The sequence below is a fragment of the Pterocles gutturalis genome, unplaced genomic scaffold, assembly GCF_000699245.1.
Source record: "Pterocles gutturalis isolate BGI_N339 unplaced genomic scaffold, ASM69924v1 scaffold25228, whole genome shotgun sequence".
NCBI classification, from domain to species: Eukaryota; Metazoa; Chordata; class Aves; order Pterocliformes; family Pteroclidae; genus Pterocles; species Pterocles gutturalis.
In genome coordinates, this window is record NW_010123720.1 from 35841 (window position 1) to 50279 (window position 14439).

Below are 14439 nucleotides of genomic sequence, written 5' to 3' on the forward strand. Positions count from 1 at the left end.
TACACACGCATTTTTGGCCAGCCAGAACATCTACTGGCCTTATCAATGGTAACGGCAAGAATATAAAATAAAAATCCTTACCCTTCAGCGTAAAGCTTTGCTCAAATAAGATATGCATGAACACAATGCGTACAAACCTGAAGTCCTGGGCCTCGCTCACCCTGTATTATGTATACAGACAAGAAAGGAAAACACCCAATACATCCTCATTTATTTAAAGTGACTGAAAAAAATGAAGGGATGTATGCAGTAGCACTGATGGCAATCTGAACAAGCCAAAGAATGATTTTACAGTTTCTAACCAGGAAAAGATGAAACAAAGGGGATGGGCAAGATGACGTTGTTCAGAACCCCGATGATGAGAGAAGCACGTACAGCAGCTGACCAACGTACTAATGCAAACTTGGACCTTTGTGCAGTTTGACAAACTACACTTGCTAACGCTTAGCTCTAGGAAGAGAAGACAGTCAAACAATAAATCCCTTTACAGTCCTTCGGTTGCGCATATAAGCGTTTAGCTAGACTGCTGGTCATCACACACTTGGAGACTCACAAAAAGAGTTTCCCAGTTTAGCAGACTGAGATACAAAGCAAGGAAACAGTAGAATTTGTCTCTGGCAATTTAAAGCCAGCTTCGTGTTTTTAATCTCTTTCCATTAATATCCATAAAGCAGAAAGATGGAAGACTGAAGTTCAGAAGTACAAAAAGTACTTAGAGCAGTGAAGTATACAAAAGAACAGCTTCCCCAGGATTCCAACGTAAGCTGATTAAGACACTTTGATTATTACCATGTTACAGGTCTATTTTACTAAACTAGTAAAAATAAAATTGTTGAACCAGAGACCTGTAGACAAATGCTCCAGTTCTGCATATAAAAATCAAAATGTTCACTCCTTTACATTCAAAAATAAGTTTACACTTTGGGAGTTAAAAGAGTGGGAAAACATTAAAGACATTTCACAATGGCTGCTGAACATCTGCAGTTGATTTGTTTTGCAGTTGCAGTTAACATTATAGCTGCAGACTGTTGGGAACAGGTCCACGCTGCCAAAAGAGCCAGATCAGGCTTTATACTACTTCTGTATTCAAGTTGTGATTATATTGTAACTAAAATTTTAGTTTATATCTGGACAAGTCTGCTAAACAAGTCACCCACAGCACACAACCCCCCCTTAGTTATCAGCAACATTTCAACATTCCAGTATCTACCAGATCAATTGTCTCAATAAAATCAGGATTTAGTCAAACTGTTCCGCTAGGTTAAACACAAACTACAGACAGACTATGTAAAGACAGATTATAGTTTCACAATTTGTTATTTTCCACCCTATTCATAAAAGTTTTTGTAAGAAATAAAGCATTATTGCATGCCTAAATTCAGAAAACGTTGAGAAGGGAATGAATTGTGCCCATTTAAGGGAATATATAACGATTACTACATTAAACTATTCACAGAACGTTGGCAAGGTTTCTTAAGCACTATTAATTCACTGCTTTTTCAGTTATTTGATTCTACAACTTTAGAAAGTATGTAAAATTATCTTCAGAATACAAAGTTTGTCAAACCAGGGAGAACATGAAATACAAATCTAGTAACAAAATATTTTGGAACTTACGTATAAGAAGATAAACTGCTGTCATAAGTTGATACTACACCATAATTTTCTTCATTGTAACGAAACATGTCATTGGGATCCCATCCATTAGACTAGAAGAAAATGATGCTCGTTTTTCAAAATGACACTGGAAACACATTCCCTTAAAACTAAGGGCTGATGGCAGAAGTTAAACCTTTTGCCCTTTTTCCTGGGCCTATGAATTAACTGTCCAGATAACAAAGTTACTAAAGCCACAATTTATTTTAGGTAACTTTGTTCATCAGATGCACAGATTTTACCTTCAAAAGCCAGTTTTTTTGGTTTGTTGAGTTTGTTTGTTGCCCTTTTTTGGTTTGGTTTGTTGGATTTTTTTAAGGACCATGCCCACTCCATACTACAAGATCACTGGCTAGCCAGAAATACACACACGAGTGCCTTTTCCAAAAAGTGTAAATTGGCACTTCTGAACATTAGAAGTGTCTCTTGCTGTGGCAAGTGCTGAAACTTTTCAAATGCACCACTAATGGAGTTATCTGAGACACACACCACAAGCAGAAGACCCCTGCCGATCTCCACTTCCCCACTTTAGTAAAATTGCTATTACAGCACTAGAGCACAATGATAAATGTTTTGAATGTTTTAAAAAAAGCACTGACAGTATTAAGTATTCTAATAAATCTCAGCTGTACAATATGTACACTAAAATTGACAGGATAACTGTTCTACCCAGACAAAGTTAACGTGCTCCACAATAACATGACTAGATTCTCCTCTAATCAGTAATATTATCTTTTTTCTTTAACATATTGCAGTCTGCTAAAAAGAATGCATGGTTGAGTAAAAGCTGACTGCTATGATATATAAAGAAACATAATTTGAGACCATACTCTCCAGCTAATGATTCATAATCTACTGAGATTGTATCTGTGCTTATTAAGTCATGGGTCAGACTTCCATCAATTTCCTTCATCTTAGCTCAGAAACAGTTAGCTAAGCACAATTTCGCCATAATTTCTAAACATGACGATAGTCATACAGGATTGCCCTGATTAAACGTAAATCACTTCAGTGTACTGCTGAATTTGGAGTCCTTAATAAAAGCTCCTCTTTCAGCTAGTCCATGAGTCAAATACGTCCCTTACCGCAGCAGCTGCCATTTGTCAATATTTGCCAAAAGTGGCGTCTGAAATCCAGCTATTCTAATTCAAATTGTAGAAAAGTACTGTGGCAGCTGCTAGCCAGGACTGAACATACACCCACACAAATGTGGCCAGCAATTTTAGACAAAAGTTCATTACTAGATTAACATTAAGGAATTGTTGCAAGGCACGTCCAGAGAAATACCTTACTCTCTACAGACTGTCATAGATGGTAAGAAGCATTACTTACAACATCTGTCTCTAATGCCTCAAGCTCCTCAGTAGCGGTGGTCTCTCCTCCATCCCATGGTTCAAGATCCTTTTCCTTGTGTTCACCATTCACTTTAGCACTGATGGCTGAATCAGTAAAAGCATCTACAACAGAACGTGGAGGGATGGGGGTGAAATCAGTTTGGTTAAGTACAGGAAGACGTACATACTAGTTTACCCGAGCAACAACCAAATACAACGGAACTACAGGCACTTCAAACATCATTCACCTGCTCTTACAGCTGTACTCAACAGGACTACATTAGAGAGGTGCCTACTTCACACTTACTATGAAAGTCCAGACTAACTTCTAATAATATCAAAGAATAGCAGTAATTACTTTCAATTACTTCAAAAGATTTTATACGAACTACACGTACACTTTTGCTTAAAAAAAAAAAGACGACCACCTGAGGATCCCTATCCCTCTAGAAAACCCAAGGCTTTTCCAAACAGACCCCACAACTGCACATTAACCTGTTACGTAAATATCAAAAAAACAGAAATGCAACCCAATCCCATTCCCTAAATGGGCAAAATACAAGTTTCCCTTCAAATATCTGAGTTTCTCCTATTTCCACAACTCCTCAGCATGCCAGCATGCACGTACACACCAGCATGCACGCACACAATTTCACTGCCTTTGCAGTCGAACTCTGTTATCCCTTTAGCTTGGTGCAACTGTTCCCTGCAACATGAACGGAAATGTTCTCTTTCCTACAAGAGTTTTTTCAAAAAGCAGCTTACCCAAATCACACAGATTCAGAAACTCTCTACCTCTTTTATACAAAAAAAATTAAGATTGTGAGCTTTTATTTTCACTCATTCATGTTTCATTCAAACCAGACTTAAGAAGGAATGATACTAGAATATTAGAGTGCTGTAAAAAAAAAAAAAGTACAAAGCCATTCACCAAGGAAGCCAAGCTTTTGTATTTGTAAGCAACTAAACCTCAGAGCTGCCTGCAAATTCTTAAATTACTTCAGCAGAAGGAACTTTAAAAAATAAAGTAAGTTTGTTATAAGCTTATTTATAAGCCTAAAATCAGTAAGCCTTCCATCTGGAATTTCCTACTATCATTCTACTGATAAAACAAGGAGCAAACATTTCAGACCTTTAGAAAAGATGAGATCAAACCAGGCAGTGCCAGATATGGAAGAATGTGGCTTAAATTAACTTTTGGCAAGACCTGAAATCTTCCTAAGAAAAAAGAACTTTAAAGCCATAGTGAAAAGAATTCACAACATGTGAAGCTGGCCACCGATGTTACAGTCTTTAAACAATCACTGAAGATTTTTCAAAGAGAGACTGCTGACATAGCTTATTATTCTTGTTTCACCCAAATTCACAGTGAAGTTCTGCACATATATTGGTACGATCGGTCATAAAAGTTAACGGTGCTTAGTCTGTCTAACAACAGTCAGCACTAGCTCATGAAATGCTTGCTCAACTCACACACAGAGACCAAGGGAACTATGGTAAGCAATTAAGCATTGTTAATAAGCTTACATGAAACAAAATGTTATAGAAGATGGATGAAAAATATGAGAAGTTTATTAGCTAAACATTCACTTCAAATACAAAAGAATCAGTAAAACAATAAAAGGAAGGCAAATGAAAGAAAGCCACCTAAGGAGGCACACTGCTGTTAGGGCTCGTGTGAAACTGCAAAACCTGCATCCATCACCTCGCGAGATGTCCTGGGCTGCAACAGGACCTGCGCAGCGGGAGGTTAACACTTCCCAGAGAGAGTGGATTTGAGGTTGTCACTAAATGCGATGCCTTCAGCAGGCACGTTCTGGGGTTACTTGTAAACTGTTCTGAGCCAGAGGCACTGTATCACTGTCCTACCCATGTGCTGATGAGAAATTTCAACCGTTCCATTTTCAGCTCTCCAGAATAGGTAAAAATCAGGGGTGAGAACAGAAGTCATCAGCTAACTGCAAGAGACTCCAGATGATTCTGTGAAGTTACGCATGCATGTTTTATAGTGCCATAAATGTGCCAGCAAAGGTATTAAGTTTCCATTATATATTATGGCAACAAAAGCATTATGAAAGGCAAGATGCAGAGACATAGAGTGACCGCCAAAAAAGTTACCTGTTTCTGAAGGAACTACAACAGATATGGAGAGAGAAAAAATGGGAAGACATCAGATATAAATACAGGTGGATTTTTTCACATTATACGGCTGAATTCAGGCAAAGCTAAGCTCTTTCAGTGCCTCTCACAGACATATTCAAACTGATTACACATCTCCCATCGTGCAAAGATAATTTCCGTAGTACAACCTCAGCGATGTTCCCACCTGTTAACAGCCCCATGTATTTCCCTGTTTTGTTTCACACACCCCCCCCCAAACAACCTACAGATTTCTGAGGTACACCAACTTGAAAGAAAACCTCTCTCAGTTTCCCTTCACACAAACAGCTTTCAAAATACACTATAAAACCAGAAGGTATGTTTAAATGTCATCTGAAACTACATAATAACACAGCGCTACCTCAATCCACAGTTAAGTGGTAACAAAGGAGCGCATTTACCAGGGAGGCAGAAGTAAAGCCCTTGTGTTTGGAAACTCTGCGTTTACCTTACCAATACCCTGTAGCTAACACCACCATAACCCAGCCCGACCAGTGCTGCTTCTGTGCTGAACATCATCGACTCAATGTTTCGGGTTTGAACCTCTCAGAATGGACATTTCACACCAAACACAACTGGGAGGCTGCTGATGACACTCGGGAAACTGTGAAATTTGCTTCTACAGTACTTCACTGCGAGTAGAGGGCATTCCTCTCCAACCAGAATAGATAATGAAGAGGTAAGAGGACCAACGACAGCACCTGATGGAGGTAATCTTCTGTATTTCATGAGGATGTTTCCTTAATTCCTATTGAATTACTTCAGATAAACTCTATAAACAACCGTGTCATTTTGGATACTGTGAATAGACTGCTACCTTAACAAGACTCATCTACTCAACCCACTAATTTTCTTATTTAAAGTCACATAAACATTCATCAGAGTGCTGTTAAAAATTATAATGACACAGATGAACTGGGGAGAAAAACACCCAAGTCAAAACAAACACTCACTATCTAACAAATGCTACAGATCCAAGTAAAATGTGTACAGCTAAGTTTCCCAGTAGAATCCAGTATATCATGAGGCACGGGAAGCTTCACTGCTCTTCATTTCTCTCTCTCACTTCAGAATTGAAGTCACAAGTGAGACTGCAGAATCAGTTTAACCTCTACAACTCAAAGAAAATCTGGAGCTGGGAGAAATTCAAGCTGCAAAGGCAGACTTCTAGTCAGACAATATGGTCTCATGAGCATCCAGGCAAAGTGTAAATGCAGCAGAGCGGTACCTCGAGGCACAGATCGCTATTTTCCTGGAACAAACAGCTGGGCAGGCACATGAGACACTGAGATTTAAAATGTGGCAAGTCAAACAAGACTTCACCAAAATTAACGAGCAACAAATTTGAGAACATATGTAAAAAAATATATATATATAAAAATAAGTGTTTCCAAAACAAAAATACTACTCCTAAGATGATTAGTAAAGTAGGAGCTAGAACATGACCTGCTGCTACAAGTGCTAACTGGCAGAGTAATAACAGACAAGATGCCGACTGCACAGGCACAGCCTCCTCCTTTATCTGGTGCCTCGTGTCTCTGAGCTGTTGAATGAGTAATTCACATGACACCTTGATAGGGCCAAATTTTTAATCAATTCCTTTTATACATGGTAAACCCCAAATTAAAGATCAAATAAAAAGTGGTCAAACAAAGAGCTGGAGCTGTACCACTCAATTAGCCCCCTGCCTCTGTACCTGCTTAGGGTGACATCTCCTAAGCAAAGAAGTTCGATATCAAAGACCTTGCTTCTTTTTTTAAAGCCTGCTAACCAGAAAAAAAAAATCCCAAGGACAACTCTATGCAGCAGAGATTCACATTAATTAAAGGCAAATTAAATATACACATTTTGAGAAAAATTCAGCTTGGGCAAATTCTTCAAGGATGGGCTACTAAATGAGTTAAAGAAAAAAACTGCCAGAATAGAGCAATTAAGAGTCTGGGTTTAATTAATTTCAGTGTTTAACATGCTTGTTTTCACAAACATGTTTTGAGCTACTAACAGTGAAGAGCACAAATATGTGATTAAGGGCAACTCTGCAGTTTAAACACTATTAAACCCATCAGCATTCTGTGCCAAAGGTGTTCACGCTGCACACTGCAAGCTTTGATCAAGTCTAGTGTGGCCCAAAGTAAACTGAGGTTTCATCTCAAAGGGTTCAACAGTAAATTATAATTTGTTTTGTAACTACTTTCTACTGATTTGAAACACTAAAACCAGTTACCACCAGCTTTGCAGAGCCAACATTTCCTTCCTTTGTTCATAATATGCCTACTGCTATTCCCCTTGCAACACTTTCTCTGGAAGGATGCCACTTTCAGAGCTAATTCAAGGAAAAACTTAAATAGACAATTCTCTTCTGCCTTTTTTCATTGGATTTGTAGTATTTTTCTCCAAAGTGCAGTAACAGTGCCAGAAATCCAATAAAAACATTGTAGAAGCCTTTTACTTTAACAGTAGTTATGATGTTGAATTGTCTTGTCTTTAAAGAGAAGCCAAGAAGGCAACTGAAGCCTTACTCAAATTTGAATCATATGCAAACCAGCACTGCTGACTGATGAGTGTTTAGGACTACAGGAAACACTGCTAGAAGCTTGTTCTGTAGAACGCAGGAGGAATATACCCTCCTGTTTCAATCGTGCAGCCCAAGTATTCCAGCAAGTACCAGATCTAGGCACTTCACCTTTCCTCAGAAGGTGAAGGAGAAAGACATTACATGCTAACAGCCAGCCAAGGATTTCAACTTGCATATCAGAGCAGATTTTTAGCAGTCAAACTCCTCTGCCACATGCAGAAGACAGTGTCTGTCTCTCTTTAAATGCAGACAGAACAGTTTGAAAAGGGGATGATGGATAGAATACAATTTCACCTGAGTTTCCCCAGTGCATGTTTCATTCATCAGCCTGCCTGTACTGCAGAAAGCCCTAATTCCACATTGAGGGACCCTCAGGTGGCTCCTTTCCATTCCTTCTGAAGCCGAACAGCATCTACACGAGCACGAAGCTCTGTGCAGACTGACAGAGTTGCAAATAAGGGCCCAGGAAGCCAGGACATATTTATTTTCTAAACATAAACTGTTAGAATGTCCCCATCTATGCAGACCTACTATTTTTTTCTCCCAGTCCTTCCAATTTCTACAATCTGGGCAGACACCACGCTTTCTCCGCTGGTGTGTCTAAAGGGGCAATGTCATGCTTGGCACAAGCAAATCTAAGACTGCTGCTTCCAAGCGGAGTGGTTTCACTCCTCTCCCCTCAAGCTTGTGCTGTCGTTACCTCCCCTGCACTCGCACTACTGCTGTAGCTGCAGGATGAATTATCAGCTCGCTGCTCCAAAGCTGCACCAGGATGATAGCAATGAAAGGTGCTTGGCAGACTGTTTCAGATGGTTCTTTCAGACACAACTGCATTTTCCACTCTTCTGAAAGGAGAATCCATCCCATTCCCTTTCTCCCCAACCTGCTGCTCTTTTCCAGTGCTCTTCCAGTCTCTTCTGTCTGACTCAGGCAGGCAGACAAGGCAGCTAACCTCAGCTACTCAAGTCTGAGAGTAAGTCAGAAGATCAAGACCCACAGTCAGCAGCACCATTGGTCCACACTCCTCCAACTCAGCAGAGAAGCAAATGCCAGAGTAAAAATCCATAGAACTCCAGATACTTATACTGAACCAGGATGCGCTAATATCTCCAAAACAGTATCTTTTGCAGAAATTGACTTTACTTGAAAGCCTCCTCAAAAGCCTAGTTGTCTCCTAAGGGGCAGGAGAAACTACACACACAGACTCCAACAAACCCTCCTCCGGTAAGCCTCTCCTACGGCAACCGAGCGCTTGTTAAGTGCCCTTTTGTTTCACTACATTTTTAAAGTGAGAGCAAGCTGCCTTCCCAACCAAATATGTCCAAATTGTCTACTAACTTGCCTGTGAAAGCCAAAAAACATTGAGGGCGAGGCACTTTAAAAATATTTGTTCCTAGGTAAGCGCAACACTGTCAAACTTTTCTGGGCACCGGAGAGTAACCATTCCCAATATAAACACGGCAAGGAATACCATCTCCTCACCGAGGAGTTGAGACTGAGTTTTTACTGTGAATCACACAGGCTTATCTGACTCAGCACCATGAAGATTTGGGTTTCTTTGTAAGAACAGAAGGCCAGCAGTCCTTGCGTGCATGTTCACGCACTTCCATTCTTTTGAAACCTTGCTTATTTGATTTCCCAAGGAGCAGAAAGCCCTTCGTTGCTCTAATTTGCAGGTGTGATCAGAGACTGACTTACACTTTCAAGTGTCATTTCAAGATAATATATTTTTGAGACAAAATGGAAAGCAGATTAATTTACCCACTACGAGTTATCGAGTTTTGCAGCCTTTCAGTTTATCTTGCTCCATGTCTCTACAGCTTTATTTCAGCTCTCCTCTTCAGCTACTTAAGAGATTTAGATTCAAAGCCATTCCACCTAATAAAGCAAACTGAGTGGCTGTTCAACCTGAAGCAGTCATTTTCTTCTAGAAAACTTCCATTGAGTAATTATTCCCAGTAGCAGTAGTAAATTCTTCATTGCATCTGCTCAAAATCTATGAAGATTGGGTAATAGAGAGCCCACTTTGCATTTACATTAGAGGGATGTTCATAGCAGACCCATTATAAACCAGCTCTCATGTCATTTAAATTCAAAGTCCCATCTAGAACCTGGAACTTATCTGCATTTCAATGCTACCTTTGCTCTGACATTATGCATCTTCTTCTGGGAAAACCAAATTCCTTGAAACAACAAGCCTCTCATTCTTGAGCTTGAAATCAGGCAAGAACATACGCACGTAGAAACACAGGGTGAAAAGTGAAAGATCTCATTAAATGTCCACCAGTCCCTACGCATCTCTAAGCACTGCTACGTGGGAATAAAGCACGTGCATTACAGTAACCACTTAGCTCCCAGTGACAGTTGCTGATCAACCTCAAAATGTACACATATGTAATTTCACTCCATGGCACATGTATTTGCTTTTATTCCTTAGCCCAGCAAATCAGGAACAGAAGCATAAAAAGCCTTGAGATTTGCAGCCCCAAAAAAACCCCAAAATCTGCAAAGGAACTAGAGCTGCCTGACTTACGAGCCTCTTAGGTTCTAGAAAAATACTTAGGGTCTTGGAGGTCAGACATTAAAGGTATGAGGACTGCCTGACTGCCTGTAAAATTGTTTAATTCTGACAGTTTCAAGCCATGTCTTCAAGACTTCAAGACGACTTGCCTGCCACCTCACTAAATTCTTCTGTATTTTGGAGAATCTCACCTACAGATCTACAAGCAGTAAAAAAAGTGGGTTTTCTATAGAATTTTTTGTTCTGTTTGCAGTAGTATTTTTAGAATATTTATACGAATGCATGCTTAGAGACAAAAGTTAGTTAACCAAGTATAGACTTTACATATATACCAACTCTGAACAATAATCTTTATAAAAAGAATTTGTATATTCATAGAGTCTCACATAACATTTAATAGACTAATTTAGAAAGACGCTTACAAAAAAAACCAACCTCCCACAAAATCCGTAAAATGTTTTGTAACACCACTAAGGACTGGCTTTCCAGAAACCTAAAACATCTGCCCAAAGCAGTGCGCACTCACAAAGGCTCTGCAAACTATTTTTTAAATTTTCATAAATTTTTGGTTTCAGGAGGTGCTGAGCATCCACTCTCTGATTTTAATAGAATATTTGGATGTTCCACACTCATTAAGAGTCTAAATGCGAACTTTAGTTTTTGGATCCTAAAGCATCTACTTTGAAAATCTTTACTTATGATCTAAGATACAGACAACTTTAAAAACAGGTATACCTCTTCTCGCATAATTGGTATCCATATCCTTAAAATGCACCATAACAAAATCTGAAGACTTGAACAAGATACTCTCTAGTATGTCTTCGCGTTTTGGCCCCAAACTGGATTCTGCAGTTTTCCGATGAGCAGCATCAAGCACTAAATCACACTATCAGAGATACAAAAAGAATACACTAACTTAATGCACAATAAGATACTCGATAACTTCACATACTTGCAAAAACCAGACATTTACAATAGCTCGCAAAAATTAATCTGCTTGTGTAAACCTAGACATGAATAGTCAAAATAATTCATAATAAATATTCAAACTTTAATCAAACATTGATTATTCAGTATTAGGATCTTTTAAAATAGGGAAGAGTAAAAATGAAAAAAATAAATTACCTTAGGACTGTAGGTTTTAAAAACTCCTTCATATATACCACCATTTTTCACCTGTACTTCACATTTGGATCCCTAGAATGCAAGAAAAATGAAAATACAGCTATCTACCAGACTGACAAATGACATTACAGTGATTTCCTCAAAGATGTATTTTTACATAAGTATAGTGTGTAAGAACACAGCTCAGTTTTTAGTCAAATCTACTTTGTTCAACATTCGCCCATTTAGAAACATGCCACTGTGTTCTGCAGATGCAAACAGCTGGGTGGGTACCAAAATTTCTTCTGAAGGGATTTAAAGACACTCACAGAAGCATATTCGGTACTCACAAGACTCTTGACCAGTTATGCACACAAACAAGTTTTTGTTGAAAAACAAAACATGTGCATATGTGTGGGTACAAACAGGGATGAAGGCTTATCCTGGACTCCAGCAGATGTGGGACAGCCTGTCTTACTTCATTCTGTTATGGCAAGACTTCCCTTAAAATCTGGGGAGAAAGGCTTCCGCTCCCTGCACACAGACTCCTTTTATTTATCCATAAACTCTCTAAAGACAGAAAATTCAAAATATGGCTAGTGCCCCTAAGAAATTTGCCATACCTCTGCAAATTGTATTTGAACTGTCCAAGTCAAAAATACAGAACAGCAATTACTGTGATTCTTTACAGTTCAATCTTGGCAAAAGATGCCTACTGTTAAAGGTTAATATTCACTCCATTATATTACAATTAATGGACTATTTAACAATTCTATGTCACTACAGAAACTGTTTACGCTCCTTCCAAATACGAAGACTTACAACAACTGATGTCAGTATGTGAACCATTCTCATATTTGCATAGATGCCATCAAAAGAAATCTGAAAAACAAAAAAGACGTTGTCATGAATACAGGAGAAACACTCTTAACAATTCAAAAAGGCAGTGCACCAAAAATGATGCAGGCTTTCATCAGTACATACTAGTTCCTAGAAACACTGGTCCAAAACCTTACCCAATATACAGAGAACTTAGGTCACACGAGATTTCCAGAGGACCCTTTCCCTTTTCCCTGATCAATTAAAGAACTGAACACCTTTCCAAACAAGATAAACGTGCTCCTAATGCCAGTCAATAAGGAAATTCCTTTGCTGGCTGGGTGAAGCTCGTATGCACAGATTCCCAACTGAAGAAGCCCTTTTAACATCCCTCCTGGTTTAGGAGCCATCAACAGGATAAGATGCTTCAACTGCTGCAGAAGAAGGTGCTTTCAGGTCTGCTGAACTACATCTCTCTACATCTAACAGACCTGATGACATGTGGTGACAGAAGGTAAAGTCATCAAACCACAGAGCTACAAAACCCATCGTAAAACTAGTCAGAAGTAATTCACTGCAGTATCAGAATCTGCGATCCTATACTAGAAGAGCTGACCAAGTGTCACCCAGGTGGCTAGATGACATGTTCACATGAGCATACATGAAGTGTCAAGGATGTCCGGTATCTCTCCCTGTCAACTTCATGGTTGTGAAACAAGAGATGCTGAAACATGCAAGGACCTCACCGTATTTTGAGCTTTTTAATCAACAATGTATCTTTTAACCTGTCAGCTACTTAATCCACTTATGTTAGCCATGCTTCTCGCTCTTGAAAAGGCATGTTTAAGGACACTCCTATGCTCAACAGTCAGTATGGAGGATGGAAAGACTAACACTTTTATGATGTTTAGTGTTTGCATATGACCTTTTTCACCACTCTTCCTCAAAGCTTCTTTATTTTTACTGAAGGGTCTCAATATGTTCAATAAGCATTTCTGTAAGTAAACTGTAGTCCTTTCAAACCTTCCTACTGCTGCCCCATTCCCCAAAATTAGTCATCCTTGAAATCCATGCCAATAATAAATTAGCAAATATTTGATTAGTGCAGTTCAAAGACGCACTCTTTAAATCGAGATCCACATCCTTAGCTTTGATAAAATGACATTCTACAAGTCAAGCCACACCTAGACTTTGACAATATATAGTCTCGACAATAACTACATGTTCAGGTTACTGATAATCCTGGGCTAGCTATTTTAGAGTGAAGATGACAACCTGCTATTTTTATTTAACTAAATGGTGTGCTACTGTCATCTGTTTAAAGGAGAAGCCAATGTCAGAGTTTTCAGAGGGGAACTAATTCAAAAGCATTGCCTTAAGTTAAATGTTATCTGTAACTACCATTGCAAGAAAATGCTTAAGATTTATATCAGCAAAGTCAAAAGTTTGAGTGACCCTTCCCCCCTTCACCCCACCAGGAGACTTAAATGAATACAAGATGATACATCTTTACAAGCATATCTAAGCATATCTCAGTCTAAAATGTTCTCCAATGTATCCAAAGGAAAAAAATGAGAGAATATTCCAGTATCTGCTATTCTTACGCTGATACTTGGGTTCGCTGTACGTAAGTTGTGGTACAATGAGGAAAAACCATTTACTTACCGTAGGCTGAGGCGGTCCTTTGCCACTGCTGCGACCTCTGAAATTAAACACATACATGGGATACAATTGAAAAAAACTGACAAAACTGGTTAATTTCCTAACAAGTAAAAATTCAAAAACCCATCCTAATCTAGCATTGAGCATGGGATCAGAGAAAAACAGCATTCCCTTAGAGCAGAACTTGACAACTACAGGGCTCAGGGCATTTATCCTCCAAACTACTGACCTACAAGCAAGTAACACTGGTTAGTAGGCAAGAGGGTTACCTACAACAAATCAGAGGACAAAACAAAGAAAATACTAAGCCTATGTCATTATAAAAATACAAAAATATTATCTCTTAAGCAGAATCCCTTAACTAAAGAAAATTCCAAAACCAAAAACCACTTTCAGGCCCAATCCCTACTTAGCAGAGTCCCTTCTTTACGACCAGAGGCTCAGTACATCGTCACTGTCCACCTCATCAAGGGCCACCCAAATAACTGACCCAGGCCACAAGCTACAGAGCCCCCATGGTCAGCCCCACCCGCAGAGCTTGCCCATCACCACTGCCACAGCCCAGCAAGGGCAACTAATTAACCTGTCCCTCCCCTCAAAAACGCTAA

The 14439-nt window shown here is 39.2% G+C and overlaps 1 protein-coding gene across 1 annotated transcript in view; it reads right to left on the reverse strand.

Moving 5' to 3' along the window:
* Positions 1–12205, reverse strand: part of ATXN2 (ataxin 2) — a 43082-nt gene extending 30877 nt beyond the window's left edge. Inside the window, exons 1-4 of the mRNA XM_010078026.1 lie at positions 12173–12205; positions 10982–11132; positions 2989–3113; positions 1618–1709 (exon numbers count right to left, since the gene is read on the reverse strand). Coding sequence (XP_010076328.1) covers positions 1618–1709; positions 2989–3113; positions 10982–11132; positions 12173–12205 — 401 coding nt within the window. The remainder of the gene's footprint in view (positions 1–1617; positions 1710–2988; positions 3114–10981; positions 11133–12172) is intronic.
* Positions 12206–14439: the final 2234 nt, after the last annotated feature.